The sequence below is a fragment of the Hyla sarda genome, chromosome 1, assembly GCF_029499605.1.
Source record: "Hyla sarda isolate aHylSar1 chromosome 1, aHylSar1.hap1, whole genome shotgun sequence".
In the NCBI taxonomy this organism is placed as follows: Eukaryota; Metazoa; Chordata; class Amphibia; order Anura; family Hylidae; genus Hyla; species Hyla sarda.
Window position 1 is genome coordinate 600,919,184 of NC_079189.1, and position 16,677 is coordinate 600,935,860.

Here is a 16,677-nt window from a genome sequence, read left to right on the forward strand (position 1 = left end):
TCCTACACCTCCAGGATGTGACAGATACAGAGCAGGTCCTGGTCGGGCAGTCACTGCTGTTGTGTTGTGTGTGGAGATCTCTGCTCCTCAGTGTGTGATCCCTGTAGTAAGGAGATTACATGAGGAGGAGGTTTGTTACAGTGTGTTATCAGTGTGTGATCCCAGTAGTAAGGAGATTACATGAGGAGGAGGTTTGTTACAGTGTGTTATCAGTGTGTGATCCCAGTAGTAAGGAGATTACATGAGGAGGAGGTTTGTTACAGTGTGTTATCAGTGTGTGATCCCAGTAGTAAGGAGATTACATGAGGAGGAGGTTTGTTACAGTGTGTTATCAGTGTGTGATCCCAGTAGTAAGGAGATTACATGAGGAGGGGGTTTGTTACAGTGTGTTATCAGTGTGTGACCCCAGTAGTAAGGAGATTACATGAGGAGGAGGTTTGTTACAGTGTGTTATCAATGTGTGATCCCAGTAGTAAGGAGATTACATGAGGAGGAGGTTTGTTACAGTGTGTTATCAGTGTGTGATCCCAGTAGTAAGGAGATTACATGAGGAGGAGGTTTGTTACAGTGTTATCAGTGTGTGACCCCAGTAGTAAGGAGATTACATGAGGAGGAGGTTTGTTACAGTGTATTATCAGTGTGTGATCCGAGTAGTAAGGAGATTACATGAGGAGGAGGTTTGTTACAGTGTGTTATCAGTGTGTGATCCCAGTAGTAAGGAGATTACATGAGGAGGAGGTTTGTTACAGTGTGTTATCAGTGTGTGACCCCAGTAGTAAGGAGATTACATGAGGAGGAGGTTTGTTACAGTGTGTTATCAGTGTGTGATCCCAGTAGTAAGGAGATTACATGAGGAGGAGGTTTGTTACAGTGTGTTATCAGTGTGTGACCCCAGTAGTAAGGAGATTACATGAGGAGGAGGTTTGTTACAGTGTGTTATCAGTGTGTGACCCCAGTAGTAAGGAGATTACATGAGGAGGAGGTTTGTTACAGTGTGTTATCAGTGTGTGATCCCAGTAGTAAGGAGATTACATGAGGAGGAGGTTTGTTACAGTGTGTTATCAGTGTGTGATCCCAGTAGTAAGGAGATTACATGAGGAGGGGGTTTGTTACAGTGTGTTATCAGTGTGTGACCCCAGTAGTAAGGAGATTACATGAGGAGGAGGTTTGTTACAGTGTATTATCAGTGTGTGATCCGAGTAGTAAGGAGATTACATGAGGAGGAGGTTTGTTACAGTGTGTTATCAGTGTGTGATCCCAGTAGTAAGGAGATTACATGAGGAGGAGGTTTGTTACAGTGTGTTATCAGTGTGTGACCCCAGTAGTAAGGAGATTACATGAGGAGGAGGTTTGTTACAGTGTGTTATCAGTGTGTGATCCCAGTAGTAAGGAGATTACATGAGGAGGAGGTTTGTTACAGTGTGTTATCAGTGTGTGACCCCAGTAGTAAGGAGATTACATGAGGAGGAGGTTTGTTACAGTGTGTTATCAGTGTGTGACCCCAGTAGTAAGGAGATTACATGAGGAGGAGGTTTGTTACAGTGTGTTATCAGTGTGTGATCCCAGTAGTAAGGAGATTACATGAGGAGGAGGTTTGTTACAGTGTGTTATCAGTGTGTGACCCCAGTAGTAAGGAGATTACATGAGGAGGAGGTTTGTTACAGTGTGTTATCAGTGTGTGACCCCAGTAGTAAGGAGATTACATGAGGAGGAGGTTTGTTACAGTGTGTTATCAGTGTGTGATCCCAGTAGTAAGGAGATTACATGAGGAGGAGGTTTGTTACAGTGTGTTATCAGTGTGTGACCCCAGTAGTAAGGAGATTACATGAGGAGGAGGTTTGTTACAGTGTGTTATCAGTGTGTGATCCCAGTAGTAAGGAGATTACATGAGGAGGAGGTTTGTTACAGTGTGTTATCAGTGTGTGATCCCAGTAGTAAGGAGATTACATGAGGAGGAGGTTTGTTACAGTGTTATCAGTGTATGATCCCAGTAGTAAGGAGATTACATGAGGAGGTTTGTTACAGTGTTATCAGTGTGTGACCCCAGTAGTAATAAGATTACAGGAGGGGGAGGTTTGTTACAGTGTGTTATCAGTGTGTGACCCCAGTAGTAATGAGATTACATGAGGAGGAGGTTTGTTACAGTGTGTTATCAGTGTGTGATCCCAGTAGTAATGAGATTACATGAGGAGGAGGTTTGTTACAGTATTATCAGTGTGTGATCCCAGTAGTAAGGAGATTACATGAGGAGGAGGTTTGTTACAGTGTGTTATCAGTGTGTGACCCCAGTAGTAAGGAGATTACATGAGGAGGAGATTTGTTACAGTGTGTTATCAGTGTGTGATCCCAGTAGTAAGGAGATTACATGAGGAGGAGGTTTGTTACAGTGTGTTATCAGTGTGTGATCCCAGTAGTAAGGAGATTACACGAGGAGGAGGTTTGTTACAGTGTTATCAGTGTGTGACCCCAGTAGTAATAAGATTACAGGAGGGGGAGGTTTGTTACAGTGTGTTATCAGTGTGTGACCCCAGTAGTAATGAGATTACAAGAGGAGGAGGTTTGTTACAGTGTGTTATCAGTGCGTGATCCCAGTAGTAAGGAGATTACATGAGGAGGAGGTTTGTTACAGTGTGTTATCAGTGTGTGATCCCAGTAGTAAGGAGATTACATGAGGAGGAGGTTTGTTACAGTGTGTTATCAGTGTGTGACCCCAGTAGTAAGGAGATCACATGAGGAGGAGGTTTGTTACAGTGTGTTATCAGTGTGTGATCCCAGTAGTAAGGAGATTACATGAGGAGGAGGTTTGTTACAGTGTGTTATCAGTGTGTTATCCCAGTAGTAAGGAGATTACATGAGGAGGAGGTTTGTTACAGTGTGTTATCAGTGTGTGATCCCAGTAGTAAGGAGATTACATGAGGAGGAGGTTTGTTACAGTGTGTTATCAGTGTGTGACCCCAGTAGTAAGGAGATTACATGAGGAGGAGGTTTGTTACAGTGTGTTATCAGTGTATGACCCCAGTAGTAAGGAGATTACATGAGGAGGAGGAGGTTTGTTACAGTGTGTTATCAGTGTGTGATCCCAGTAGTAAGGAGATTACATGAGGAGGAGGTTTGTTACAGTGTGTTATCAGTGTGTGATCCCAGTAGTAAGGAGATTACATGAGGAGGAGGTTTGTTACAGTGTGTTATCAGTGTGTGATCCCAGTAGTAATGAGATTACATGAGGAGGAGGTTTGTTACAGTATTATCAGTGTGTGATCCCAGTAGTAAGGAGATTACATGAGGAGGAGGTTTGTTACAGTGTGTTATCAGTGTGTGATCCCAGTAGGAAGGAGATTACATGAGGAGGAGGTTTGTTACAGTGTTATCAGTGTGTGATCCCAGTAGTAAGGAGATTACATGAGGAGGAGGTTTGTTACAGTGTGTTATCAGTGTGTGACCCCAGTAGTAATGAGATTACATGAGGAGGAGGTTTGTTACAGTGTGTTATCAGTGTGTGATCCCAGTAGTAAGGAGATTACAGGAGGAGGAGGTTTGTTACAGTGTGTTATCAGTGTGTGACCCCCAGTAGTAAGGAGATTACATGAGGAGGAGGTTTGTTACAGTGTGTTATCAGTGTGTGACCCCAGTAGTAATGAGATTACATGAGGAGGAGGTTTGTTACAGTGTGTTATCAGTGTGTGATCCCAGTAGTAAGGAGATTACAGGAGGAGGAGGTTTGTTACAGTGTGTTATCAGTGTGTGATCCCAGTAGTAAGGAGATTACATGAGGAGGAGGTTTGTTGCAGTGTGCTATCAGTGAGTGATCCCAGTAGTAAGGAGATTACATGAGGAGGAGGTTTGTTACAGTGTGTTATCGGTGTGTGATCCCAGTAGTAAGGAGATTACATGAGGAGGAGGTTTGTTACAGTGTTATCAGTGTGTGATCCCAGTAGTAAGGAGATTACATGAGGAGGAGGTTTGTTACAGTGTGTTATCAGTGTGTGATCCCAGTAGTAAGGAGATTACATGAGGAGGAGGTTTGTTACAGTGTGTTATCAGTGTGTGACCCCAGTAGTAAGGAGATTACATGAGGAGGAGGTTTGTTACAGTGTGTTATCAGTGTGTGATCCCAGTAGTAAGGGGATTACATGAGGAGGAGGTTTGTTACAGTGTGTTATCAGTGTGTTATCCCAGTAGTAAGGAGATTACATGAGGAGGAGGTTTGTTACAGTGTGTGACCCCAGTAGTAAGGAGATTACATGAGGAGGAGGTTTGTTACAGTGTGTTATCAGTGTGTGACCCCAGTAGTAAGGAGATTACATGAGGAGGAGGTTTGTTACAGTGTGTTATCAGTGTGTGATCCCAGTAGTAAGGAGATTACATGAGGAGGAGGTTTGTTACAGTGTGTTATCAGTGTGTGATCCCAGTAGTAAGGAGATTACATGAGGAGGAGGTTTGTTACAGTGTTATCAGTGTGTGATCCCAGTAGTAAGGAGATTACATGAGGAGGAGGTTTGTTACAGTGTGTTATCAGTGTGTGATCCCAGTAGTAAGGAGATTACATGAGGAGGAGGTTTGTTACAGTGTGTTATCAGTGTGTGACCCCCAGTAGTAAGGAGATTACATGAGGAGGAGGTTTGTTACAGTGTGTTATCAGTGTGTGACCCCAGTAGTAATAAGATTACAGGAGGGGGAGGTTTGTTACAGTGTGTTATCAGTGTGTGACCCCAGTAGTAATGAGATTACATGAGGAGGAGGTTTGTTACAGTGTGTTATCAGTGTGTGATCCCAGTAGTAATGAGATTACATGAGGAGGAGGTTTGTTACAGTATTATCAGTGTGTGATCCCAGTAGTAAGGAGATTACATGAGGAGGAGGTTTGTTACAGTGTGTTATCAGTGTGTGACCCCAGTAGTAAGGAGTTTACATGAGGAGGAGATTTGTTACAGTGTGTTATCAGTGTGTGATCCCAGTAGTAAGGAGATTACATGAGGAGGAGGTTTGTTACAGTGTGTTATCAGTGTGTGATCCCAGTAGTAAGGAGATTACATGAGGAGGAGGTTTGTTACAGTGTTATCAGTGTGTGACCCCAGTAGTAATAAGATTACAGGAGGGGGAGGTTTGTTACAGTGTGTTATCAGTGTGTGACCCCAGTAGTAATGAGATTACATGAGGAGGAGGTTTGTTACAGTGTGTTATCAGTGCGTGATCCCAGTAGTAAGGAGATTACATGAGGAGGAGGTTTGTTACAGTGTGTTATCAGTGTGTGATCCCAGTAGTAAGGAGATTACATGAGGAGGAGGTTTGTTACAGTGTGTTATCAGTGTGTGACCCCAGTAGTAAGGAGATCACATGAGGAGGAGGTTTGTTACAGTGTGTTATCAGTGTGTGATCCCAGTAGTAAGGAGATTACATGAGGAGGAGGTTTGTTACAGTGTGTTATCAGTGTGTTATCCCAGTAGTAAGGAGATTACATGAGGAGGAGGTTTGTTACAGTGTGTTATCAGTGTGTGACCCCAGTAGTAAGGAGATCACATGAGGAGGAGGTTTGTTACAGTGTGTTATCAGTGTGTGATCCCAGTAGTAAGGAGATTACATGAGGAGGAGGTTTGTTACAGTGTTATCAGTGTGTGACCCCAGTAGTAATAAGATTACAGGAGGGGGAGGTTTGTTACAGTGTGTTATCAGTGTGTGACCCCAGTAGTAATGAGATTACATGAGGAGGAGGTTTGTTACAGTGTGTTATCAGTGCGTGATCCCAGTAGTAAGGAGATTACATGAGGAGGAGGTTTGTTACAGTGTGTTATCAGTGTGTGATCCCAGTAGTAAGGAGATTACATGAGGAGGAGGTTTGTTACAGTGTGTTATCAGTGTGTGACCCCAGTAGTAAGGAGATCACATGAGGAGGAGGTTTGTTACAGTGTGTTATCAGTGTGTGATCCCAGTAGTAAGGAGATTACATGAGGAGGAGGTTTGTTACAGTGTGTTATCAGTGTGTTATCCCAGTAGTAAGGAGATTACATGAGGAGGAGGTTTGTTACAGTGTGTTATCAGTGTGTGATCCCAGTAGTAAGGAGATTACATGAGGAGGAGGTTTGTTACAGTGTGTTATCAGTGTGTGACCCCAGTAGTAAGGAGATTACATGAGGAGGAGGTTTGTTACAGTGTGTTATCAGTGTATGACCCCAGTAGTAAGGAGATTACATGAGGAGGAGGAGGTTTGTTACAGTGTGTTATCAGTGTGTGATCCCAGTAGTAAGGAGATTACATGAGGAGGAGGTTTGTTACAGTGTGTTATCAGTGTGTGATCCCAGTAGTAAGGAGATTACATGAGGAGGAGGTTTGTTACAGTGTGTTATCAGTGTGTGATCCCAGTAGTAATGAGATTACATGAGGAGGAGGTTTGTTACAGTATTATCAGTGTGTGATCCCAGTAGTAAGGAGATTACATGAGGAGGAGGTTTTTTACAGTGTGTTATCAGTGTGTGATCCCAGTAGGAAGGAGATTACATGAGGAGGAGGTTTGTTACAGTGTTATCAGTGTGTGATCCCAGTAGTAAGGAGATTACATGAGGAGGAGGTTTGTTACAGTGTGTTATCAGTGTGTGACCCCAGTAGTAATGAGATTACATGAGGAGGAGGTTTGTTACAGTGTGTTATCAGTGTGTGATCCCAGTAGTAAGGAGATTACAGGAGGAGGAGGTTTGTTACAGTGTGTTATCAGTGTGTGACCCCCAGTAGTAAGGAGATTACATGAGGAGGAGGTTTGTTACAGTGTGTTATCAGTGTGTGACCCCAGTAGTAATGAGATTACATGAGGAGGAGGTTTGTTACAGTGTGTTATCAGTGTGTGATCCCAGTAGTAAGGAGATTACAGGAGGAGGAGGTTTGTTACAGTGTGTTATCAGTGTGTGATCCCAGTAGTAAGGAGATTACATGAGGAGGAGGTTTGTTGCAGTGTGCTATCAGTGGGTGATCCCAGTAGTAAGGAGATTACATGAGGAGGAGGTTTGTTACAGTGTGTTATCGGTGTGTGATCCCAGTAGTAAGGAGATTACATGAGGAGGAGGTTTGTTACAGTGTTATCAGTGTGTGATCCCAGTAGTAAGGAGATTACATGAGGAGGAGGTTTGTTACAGTGTGTTATCAGTGTGTGATCCCAGTAGTAAGGAGATTACATGAGGAGGAGGTTTGTTACAGTGTGTTATCAGTGTGTGACCCCAGTAGTAAGGAGATTACATGAGGAGGAGGTTTGTTACAGTGTGTTATCAGTGTGTGATCCCAGTAGTAAGGGGATTACATGAGGAGGAGGTTTGTTACAGTGTGTTATCAGTGTGTTATCCCAGTAGTAAGGAGATTACATGAGGAGGAGGTTTGTTACAGTGTGTTATCAGTGTGTGATCCCAGTAGTAAGGAGATTACATGAGGAGGAGGTTTGTTACAGTGTGTTATCAGTGTGTGACCCCAGTAGTAAGGAGATTACATGAGGAGGAGGTTTGTTACAGTGTGTTATCAGTGTGTGACCCCAGTAGTAATGAGATTACATGAGGAGGAGGTTTGTTACAGTGTATTATCAGTGTGTGACCCCAGTAGTAAGGAGATTACATGAGGAGGAGGTTTGTTACAGTGTGTTATCAGTGTGTGATCCCAGTAGTAAGGAGATTACATGAGGAGGAGGTTTGTTACAGTGTGTTATCAGTGTGTGACCCCAGTAGTAAGGAGATTACATGAGGAGGAGGTTTGTTACAGTGTGTTATCAGTGTGTGATTCCAGTAGTAAGGAGATTACATGAGGAGGAGGTTTGTTACAGTGTGTTATCAGTGTTATCTCCTGTCTGATGACGTTTACAATATTTCTTTCACAGATTATGGATCAGGAGAAAGATCTCAACTCTATTAATGCTCCAGATATAAAGGAAGAAGAAGAGGCAGATATGAGCAGTGATGATCAGTATAAGGAGGACATTCCTACAAGGAAACATCGGAAATCTATCAGTGCTACAGACATAAAGAATGAAGAGGAGACAGATGTGAGCAGTGATGAGCAGTATAAGGAGGGCATTCCTACAGCGAAATGTATGATCTATATTAATGCTACAGACATAAAGAAAGAAGAAGAGATAGATGTGAGCGGTGATGAGCAGTATAAGGATATTCCTACAAGGAAAGATATGAACTATATTAATGCTTCAGACATAAAGAAAGAAGAGGAGACAGATCTGAGTGGCAATGAGCAGTATAAAAAGGACATTCCTACAGGGAGAGATCTGATATATATTATTACTACAGACCTAAAGGAAGAAGAAGAGACCGATTTGAGCTGTGATGAGCAGTATAATGAGGACATTCCTACAGGGAAAGATCTGAACTATATTAATGATCCAGACATAAAGGAAGAAGAAGAGACAGATGTGAGCGATGATGAGCAGTATAAGGACATTCCTACAAGGAAAGATCTGAACAATATTAATGATACAGACATAAAGGAAGAAGAAGAGACAGAAGTGAGTGGTGATGAGCAGTATAAGGAGGAAATCCCTACAGATAAGCACCCAGGTGAGTAGTGACCACTAAATGCAGAGGAGTCACAGATTCTTCTCGGTCAACGACTACAATAATTCTTTTGTGGAATATTTTAAGTGTCCTGTCAGTCTTTTCTGCCGTGTATTCCCAATTCAGCCAAAATACAAACTAAATATGGATATACATTTGAGACCACTAAAGGCGATAACACATGTTGTGCATTTATAATGGGAGCAAAAGTACAGCTATAATATGGAGATGAAAATACCTATGTGAGCGAGGCCGATCCCTTCATTATCTATTGTTAGGGAGAAGTAATTCAACCTTTAGATGAAGCAGCTATAAGATTTTTCGCATTATTTTTCTTTATAAACATTAGATGTGCTCACAGAATAATGGAGCTTCAGGCTTCCGCTATATTCCTTCATATTACCTTAAAAGATAAGAGTATACTTTATTAGTCACTGACATTTCAAGAGACTTCTCTAGATTTAATAGTCTAGTGATTTCTAAGTGATAACTTAGCCCCCCAAAAAACTGCTCTACGTCTTTGCCACTAGGTGTCTTCCTTCTCTTTAGTCTGCTGTCCACTCCCTGTTGTAAGGGGATTCTGTCTCTAGTAACAGCTAGTTCAGGAGATAACACAGGAAGTGGGGTTGGGGCTTCGACTGTGCTGTGTTCAGGAGAGAGCATGAGAAAGCCTGGGCTGTGTACCTGCAAGCTGAGCCTGTCTATCTGCAGATTAGCCACACTGTCCCTGAAAGGTAAATCAAGGTTTCTCTCTTACCTCTCACTCAGGGCAGCTGTCTTTTGTGTATTTACCGTTGTATGTCTTCAGTGCTGCAGTGTGTGTGCTCCCACTTTTGTATCTCAGCAGCAGTAAGTGCTTAGAGTAACCCCTTCCTTGCTGCTGTTACCTTCCAGTCTGCTCACTAAGCACCATCGCTGCAGTACTCCTTTAAAAATATTTACTTACAATTTTTTTTTTTGCAATTGGGAAAAGTCTAATGGCCGGGCCATCATCAGAGCCGCCTTTAATGCCATGTTCACACATGTAATTTTTGGTGCATAATTTTTTTGACCATATTTTTTTATCAAATCCAGGAGTAGGTCATACAGTAAAAAAAAGTATAAAGGACTTGTCTTACTTTTAAGGTTATATTATTTAAAAGTAATAATATCTGTCTTATCGTTGGCAGATGCCATTGCAGGGAAGAAGCCATCCCCATGTTCAGAACATGGGAAACATATTACTGTGAAGTCAAATCTGGTTCAACCTCGAAGGACTTCCACAGGGAAGAAGGTAGTGTCGTGTTCAGAATGTGGTAAATGTTTTACTCGGAAATCGTATCTTCGAATACATCAAAGATTTCACACAGGAGAGAAGCCATTTTCTTGCTCAGAATGTGGCAAATGTTTTACTCAAAAATCAGATCTGAAAAGTCATGTGAGAACTCACACAGGGGAGAAGCCATTTTCATGTTTGGAGTGTGGCAAATCCTTTACCTCTAAACCAGATCTTACTAAACATCAAAGAATTCACACAGGGGAGAAGCCATTTGCATGTTCAGAATGTGGAAAATGCTTTTCTGCGGTATCACAGCTTGTTCAACATCAAAGGATTCACATGACAGAGAAGCCATTTGCATGTTCAGAATGTGGGAAAGGCTTTACTACAACCTTACATCTTGTTGAACATCAAAGAAGTCACACAGGAGAGAAGCCATTTGCATGTTCTGAGTGTAGTAAATGTTTTGTTCGGCGAGCAGATCTTATTAGACATCAACAAACTCACACAGGGGAGAAACCATTTTCATGTTCAGAATGTGGCAAATGCTTTGCTCGGAAATCGCATCTGGATGGACATCAAGGAACTCACACACGCGGGAAACCATTTGAATGTTCAGAATGTGAAAGATCTTTTACTAAGAAGTCAGGTTTTCTGAAACATCAAAGAACTCACACAGGGGAAAAGGCATTTTCTTGTTAGAATGTGGGAAATGTTTTAGCAATAAATCACATCTTGTGTTCCTTCAAAGACCATCAAGAGAGAAGACATTTCCTGATTTATTTTCCAAGAAAGAAATATAGAACTGGTACAAGTTTTGTATCTTACAAGAGAAAGGGAAAGCAACATAGAGTGCTACATGATGATTAAAAAATGTCTGTATTGACCAATAAGTGATATCTTTAAAGAGAAACTGACAGTTCACCCGCACTAAGCCCGGTATACTGGGTAATAGTGCGGGTGAACCGCTTTATAATGATGGGTCACTCACTTAAATTTGTTCAGGAGGTGCAGAGTTATGTTGGTAAATACCTACATATTATTCCTAATTGTGCATTGGAGGCAGGGAGCCGGCTGGCAAAGCTCCCCTGTCTCCTCCATATTCCCCTGTTGACCTTGCCTGCTTTATTATTATGCTAATGAAGGTGAATGTAAAAGAAAAATAAAGTGTTAAAAAAAAAAAAAAAGAAATAACAAATAAACAAAAAATAAACATTTATTAAATAAATATAAATACACAAAAGGTAGGGTAACACGGAGCACATCCGCACCATATTTCACGCTGCCGACCGATGCACCGCCGGCAGTCACAAGAGCGTGCTCCCTGCTGGGTAGCTCTGTGTGTTCGCTCGTAGCGGCCTATTTTCTACCTGCAGTCAGGAGCAGGCACACTGAGCTACCCAGCCGCAGCAGGGAGCTCACTCTTGTGACTGCCTGCGAATGCCCTCTGTGTTACCCCACCCGTTCATACTGCGTTTCTACACTATGTTATAGGTATCCGCCAGCGTCCTGTCAAAAAAGTGATCCTGACCTATTCAGTAGCAGCCTCATTCGTTTTTGTCACCCTCACAAAGTCACCTAGTGGCTCCGTTTGAATTTACGCTAATTTAACAGTACATACACAATAGCGTAGTCTAAGTCACTAGGGGACGGGCCACCAAAATGAAGGAGACTGCTACAGTATTCATCTCTTAATTGACATGACGCCAACGGACACCTCTAACATACTGCAGAAATGGGGACTATCACCCCTCCCCCCAACTAAACAAATCATTTTTTATGTTTTTTTACGCCCAATGATGGATATATTCGCCACAAGTGGGTGCTTATTCCCACAACATGATGGATATATCACAGAGAGCGACGCATCACTGCTAGCCGACCAAGGACGAACAGCATAATAAAATATGGCCTAAATGGGGTACTGCCCAACCCGGGACAAACAGCATAATAAAATATGGCCTAAGTGGGGTACTGCCCAACCTGGGACAAACAGCATAATAAAATATGGCCTAAATGGGGTACTGCCCAACCTGGGACAAACAGCATAATAAAGTATGGCCTAAATGGGGTACTGCACAACCTGGGACAAACAGCATAATAAAATATGGCCTAAGTGGGGTACTGCCCAACCTGGGACAAACAGCATAATAAAATATGGCCTAAGTGGGGTACTGCCCAACCTGGGACAAACAGCATAATAAAATATGGCCTAAATGGGGTACTGCCCAACCCGGGACAAACAGCGTAATAAAGTATGGCCTAAATGGGGTACTGCACAACCCAGGACAAACAGCATAATAAAATATGGCCTAAGTGGGGTACTGCCCAACCCGGGACAAACAGCATAATAAAATATGGCCTAAGTGGGGTACTGCCCAACCTGGGACAAACATTATAATAAAATATGGCCTAAATGGGGTACTGCCCAACCTGGGACAAACAGCATAATAAAGTATGGCCTAAATGGGGTACTGCACAACCCGGGACAAACAGCATAATAAAATATGGCCTAAATGGGGTACTGCCCAACCCGGGACAAACAGCATAATAAAATATGGCCTAAGTGGGGAACTGCCCAACCTGGGACAAACAGCATAATAAAATATGGCCTTAATGGGGTACTGCCCAACCTGGGACAAACAGCGTAGTAAAGTATGGCCTAAATGGGGTACTGCCCAACCCGGGACAAACAGCATAATAAAATATGGCCTAAGTGGGGTACTGCCCAACCCGGGACAAACAGTGTAATAAAGTATGGCCTAAATGGGGTACTGCCCAACCCGGGACAAACAGCGTAATAAAGTATGGCCTAAATGGGGTACTGCACAACCCGGGACAAACAGCATAATAAAATATGGCCTAAGTGGGGTACTGCCCAACCCGGGACAAACAGCATAATAAAATATGGCCTAAATGGGGTACTGCCCAACCCGGGACAAACAGCATAATAAAATATGGCCTAAGTGGGGTACCGCCCAACCTGGGACAAACAGCATTATAAAATATGGCCTAAATGGGGTACTGCCCAACCTGGGACATACAGCATAATAAAGTATGGCCTAAATGGGGTACTGCACAACCTGGGACAAAAAGCATAATAAAATATGGCCTAAGTGGGGTACTGCCCAACCTGGGACAAACAGCATAATAAAATATGGCCTAAATGGGGTACTGCCCAACCCGGGACAAACAGCGTAATAAAGTATGGCCTAAATGGGGTACTGCACAACCCGGGACAAACAGCATAATAAAATATGGCCTAAGTGGGGTACTGCCCAACCCGGGACAAACAGCATAATAAAATATGGCCTAAATGGGGTACTGCCCAACCTGGGACAAACAGCATAATAAAATATGGCCTAAATGGGGTACTGCCCAACCTGGGACAAACAGCATAATAAAGTATGGCCTAAATGGGGTACTGCACAACCCGGGACAAACAGCATAATAAAATATGGCCTAAATGGGGTACTGCCCAACCCGGGACAAACAGCATAATAAAATATGGCCTAAGTGGGGAACTGCCCAACCTGGGACAAACAGCATAATAAAATATGGCCTTAATGGGGTACTGCCCAACCTGGGACAAACAGCGTAGTAAAGTATGGCCTAAATGGGGTACTGCCCAACCCGGGACAAACAGCATAATAAAATATGGCCTAAGTGGGGTACTGCCCAACCCGGGACAAACAGTGTAATAAAGTATGGCCTAAATGGGGTACTGCCCAACCCGGGACAAACAGCGTAATAAAGTATGGCCTAAATGGGGTACTGCACAACCCGGGACAAACAGCATAATAAAATATGGCCTAAGTGGGGTACTGCCCAACCCGGGACAAACAGCATAATAAAATATGGCCTAAATGGGGTACTGCCCAACCCGGGACAAACAGCATAATAAAATATGGCCTAAGTGGGGTACCGCCCAACCTGGGACAAACAGCATTATAAAATATGGCCTAAATGGGGTACTGCCCAACCTGGGACATACAGCATAATAAAGTATGGCCTAAATGGGGTACTGCACAACCTGGGACAAAAAGCATAATAAAATATGGCCTAAGTGGGGTACTGCCCAACCTGGGACAAACAGCATAATAAAGTATGGCCTAAATGGGGTACTGCCCAACCCGGGACAAACAGCATAATAAAATATGTCCTAAATGGGGTACTGCCCAACCTGGGACAAACAGCATAATAAAATATGGCCTAAGTGGGGAACTGCCCAACCTGGGACAAACAGCATAATAAAATATGGCCTTAATGGGGTACTGCCCAACCTGGGACAAACAGCGTAGTAAAGTATGGCCTAAATGGTGTACTGCCCAACCCGGGACAAACAGCATAATAAAATATGGCCTAAGTGGGGTACTGCCCAACCCGGGACAAACAGTGTAATAAAGTATGGCCTAAATGGGGTACTGCCCAACCCGGGACAAACAGCATAATAAAATATGTCCTAAATGGGGTACTGCCCAACCTGGGACAAACAGTGTAATAAAGTATGGCCTAAATGGGGTACTGCCCAACCCGGGACAAACAGCATAATAAAATATGGCCTAAATGGGGTACTGCCCAACCCGGGACAAACAGCATAATAAAATATGGCCTAAATGGGATACTGCCCAACCTGGGACAAACAGCATAATAAAATATGGCCTAAATGGGGTACTGCACAACCCGGGACAAACAGCATAATAAAATATGGCCTAAATGCGGTACTGCCCAACTCGGGCTGAAAAAAAAGTAAAAAAACTATTACTCACCTTCCTGCATTCCCACGGAGCTCTGCTACAGCTGTTCGGTCTTTTTTCCTACTTCCATGTGCACTGATCGTCACACAACGCATCAGCCGATCACCGGCCGAAACGCGACATCGCTACAGCCGGTGATCAGCTGAAGCGCCGTGATAATGTTTTTAAGTGAGTGACCCATCATTATAAAGCGGTTCACCCGCACTATTACCCAGTATACCGGGCTTAGTGCGGGTGAACTGTAAGTTTCTCTTTAAAGATATCATTTATTGGTTATTACAGACATTTCTTAATCATCATGTAGTGCTCTATGTTGCTTTCCTTCTCTTCTAAGATACAAGACTTGTACCAGTTCTATATTTTCTTTCTTGTCCAAAAGTTGGAAAATAAACAGGGAAATGTTTTCTCTCTTCTTGGTCTTTGAAGGAAAAGAAGATGCGATTTATTGCTAAAACATTTCCCACATTCTAATAAGAATATATAAACATAAAAATATAAACATGTGGTATCGCCGTGTGCGTAAATGTCCGAACTATAAAAATATAATGTTAATTAAACTGCATGGTCAATGTCATATACGTAAAAAAAAAAATGCCAAAAGTCCAAAATTGCGTATATTTTTGTTACTTTGCATTAGGGATCGACCGATATCGGTTTTTTAGGGCCGATACCGATAATCGGTGGAGGTTAGGGCTGATAGCCGATAACTTATACCGATATTCCGGTATAAGTTATCGGCTATTTATCCCCCCTCGACACCGCTGCAGGTCATTGATTTAAAGCGGGCGCTTTAAATCAATGCACTGCAGTGGCTTTTGGGGTGCCATAGGCCGCCGCCACCACCCGCTTCTCTCCCCCTACCTGTCAGGGTGGTCCGCGCCATCCATCCTTCCTTCCTGTAGTGTCCAGCGGCATTCCGGGTGGAGGGTGAACCGGTCCGGGTACTAGGCCGGAGCCTGCCCGGAGTGGAGAAGAGGACCCCTGGAGAAGAAGGACAGCCTGGACCGGTTCACCCTCCACCCGGAATGGCGCTGGACACTACAGGAAGGATGGATGGCCCGGACCAACCCCCATTACGGGTAAGTTTATTTTATTTTTTTATTGACTCGGAGGGTGGGGGAGGGGCCCGACCGGTATAGCGGTATGGGCAAAAATCCATACCGGTATACCACCCAGCACTACGGTGGGGGGTGCGACGCGGTGGGTCGGGGGGGCGGTCACGGTGCGGTGGGGGCGGTGCGGGGAGCGGGGCATTATCGGCTTATCGGCAAGGTAATTGCCAATACCGATAATGCCCAAAATGGTGATTATCGGCCGATAATCGGTCGATACCTACTTTGCATACCCTAAAAAAATTATCAAAAAGTTCCATGAAAACAAATTTGGTATCAATTAAAAACTACAGATCATGGCGCAAAAAAAATAGCCCTTAAACATGGAAAAATAAAAAAATTATTGGGATCAGAAGAGGAAATTTTTAAACCTACAAATTTTCCTGCATAAAGTTGTAATTTTTTAACAGAAGTACAACAAAATCAAACCTATATAAGCTGTGTATCATTTTAATCAAACATATTTTACTTTTGTATTTTTTTACGTATACGTCATTGAATATAATTAACGTTATATTTGTATAATTCGGACATTTACGCCGCGATACCACATGTTTATTTTTATTAAGTTTATATATTATTTACATGGAACTTAGACATATTTATATATAAATGTTATTTATATGAAATTTTTATAAGAAAGGTTTTTTTTTTTTTTTTTTTTAACTTTTATTAAACTTTTTTTTTTTTTTACACTTTTAGTCCCCTTAGGGGACTTTTAGGAGGAATCATTAGATTCCTCATACAGATCAATGTAATTCCATAGAACTACATTGATCTGTGTGCTCTGCACTCGATTGCTAAAGCCTTGTCCAGCCAGGCTGTATCAATCACTCAGTCACAGAACCGGGACCAGTGCAGCAGGAGCGGTAAGCCCTCCGGCTACCTCAGAAGTGCATCGCCCACACCACCCCCCGATCGCTCTGCAGGGGGGAGATTCACCCCACTGGACCTCCAGGGACTGTTTAAATGTCCCTTTAGACACCGCTGTCAGCTATAACAGCGGCGATCTTAAG

The 16,677-nt window shown here is 43.0% G+C and overlaps 1 protein-coding gene across 1 annotated transcript; it reads left to right on the forward strand.

Annotated features, from left to right (window-relative positions):
* On the forward strand, positions 1 to 10,986 carry LOC130297095 (zinc finger protein 501-like). The gene is made up of 3 exons (XM_056549342.1): positions 1 to 130; positions 7,847 to 8,537; positions 9,704 to 10,986. Exons 2-3 carry the CDS (start codon positions 7,850 to 7,852, stop codon positions 10,492 to 10,494), a joined length of 1,479 nt encoding a protein of 492 aa, XP_056405317.1. The 5' UTR covers positions 1 to 130; positions 7,847 to 7,849; the 3' UTR covers positions 10,495 to 10,986.
* Positions 10,987 to 16,677: the final 5,691 nt, after the last annotated feature.

Bases quoted from the DNA above. Each gene is read 5' to 3' on its own strand.
- LOC130297095 (XM_056549342.1), top strand. From the start codon at position 7,850: ATGGATCAGGAGAAAGATCTCAACTCTATTAATGCTCCAGATATAAAG. The intron at 8,538-9,703 runs GTGAGTAGTGAC...TATCGTTGGCAG, and splicing joins CCCTACAGATAAGCACCCAG to ATGCCATTGCAGGGAAGAAG.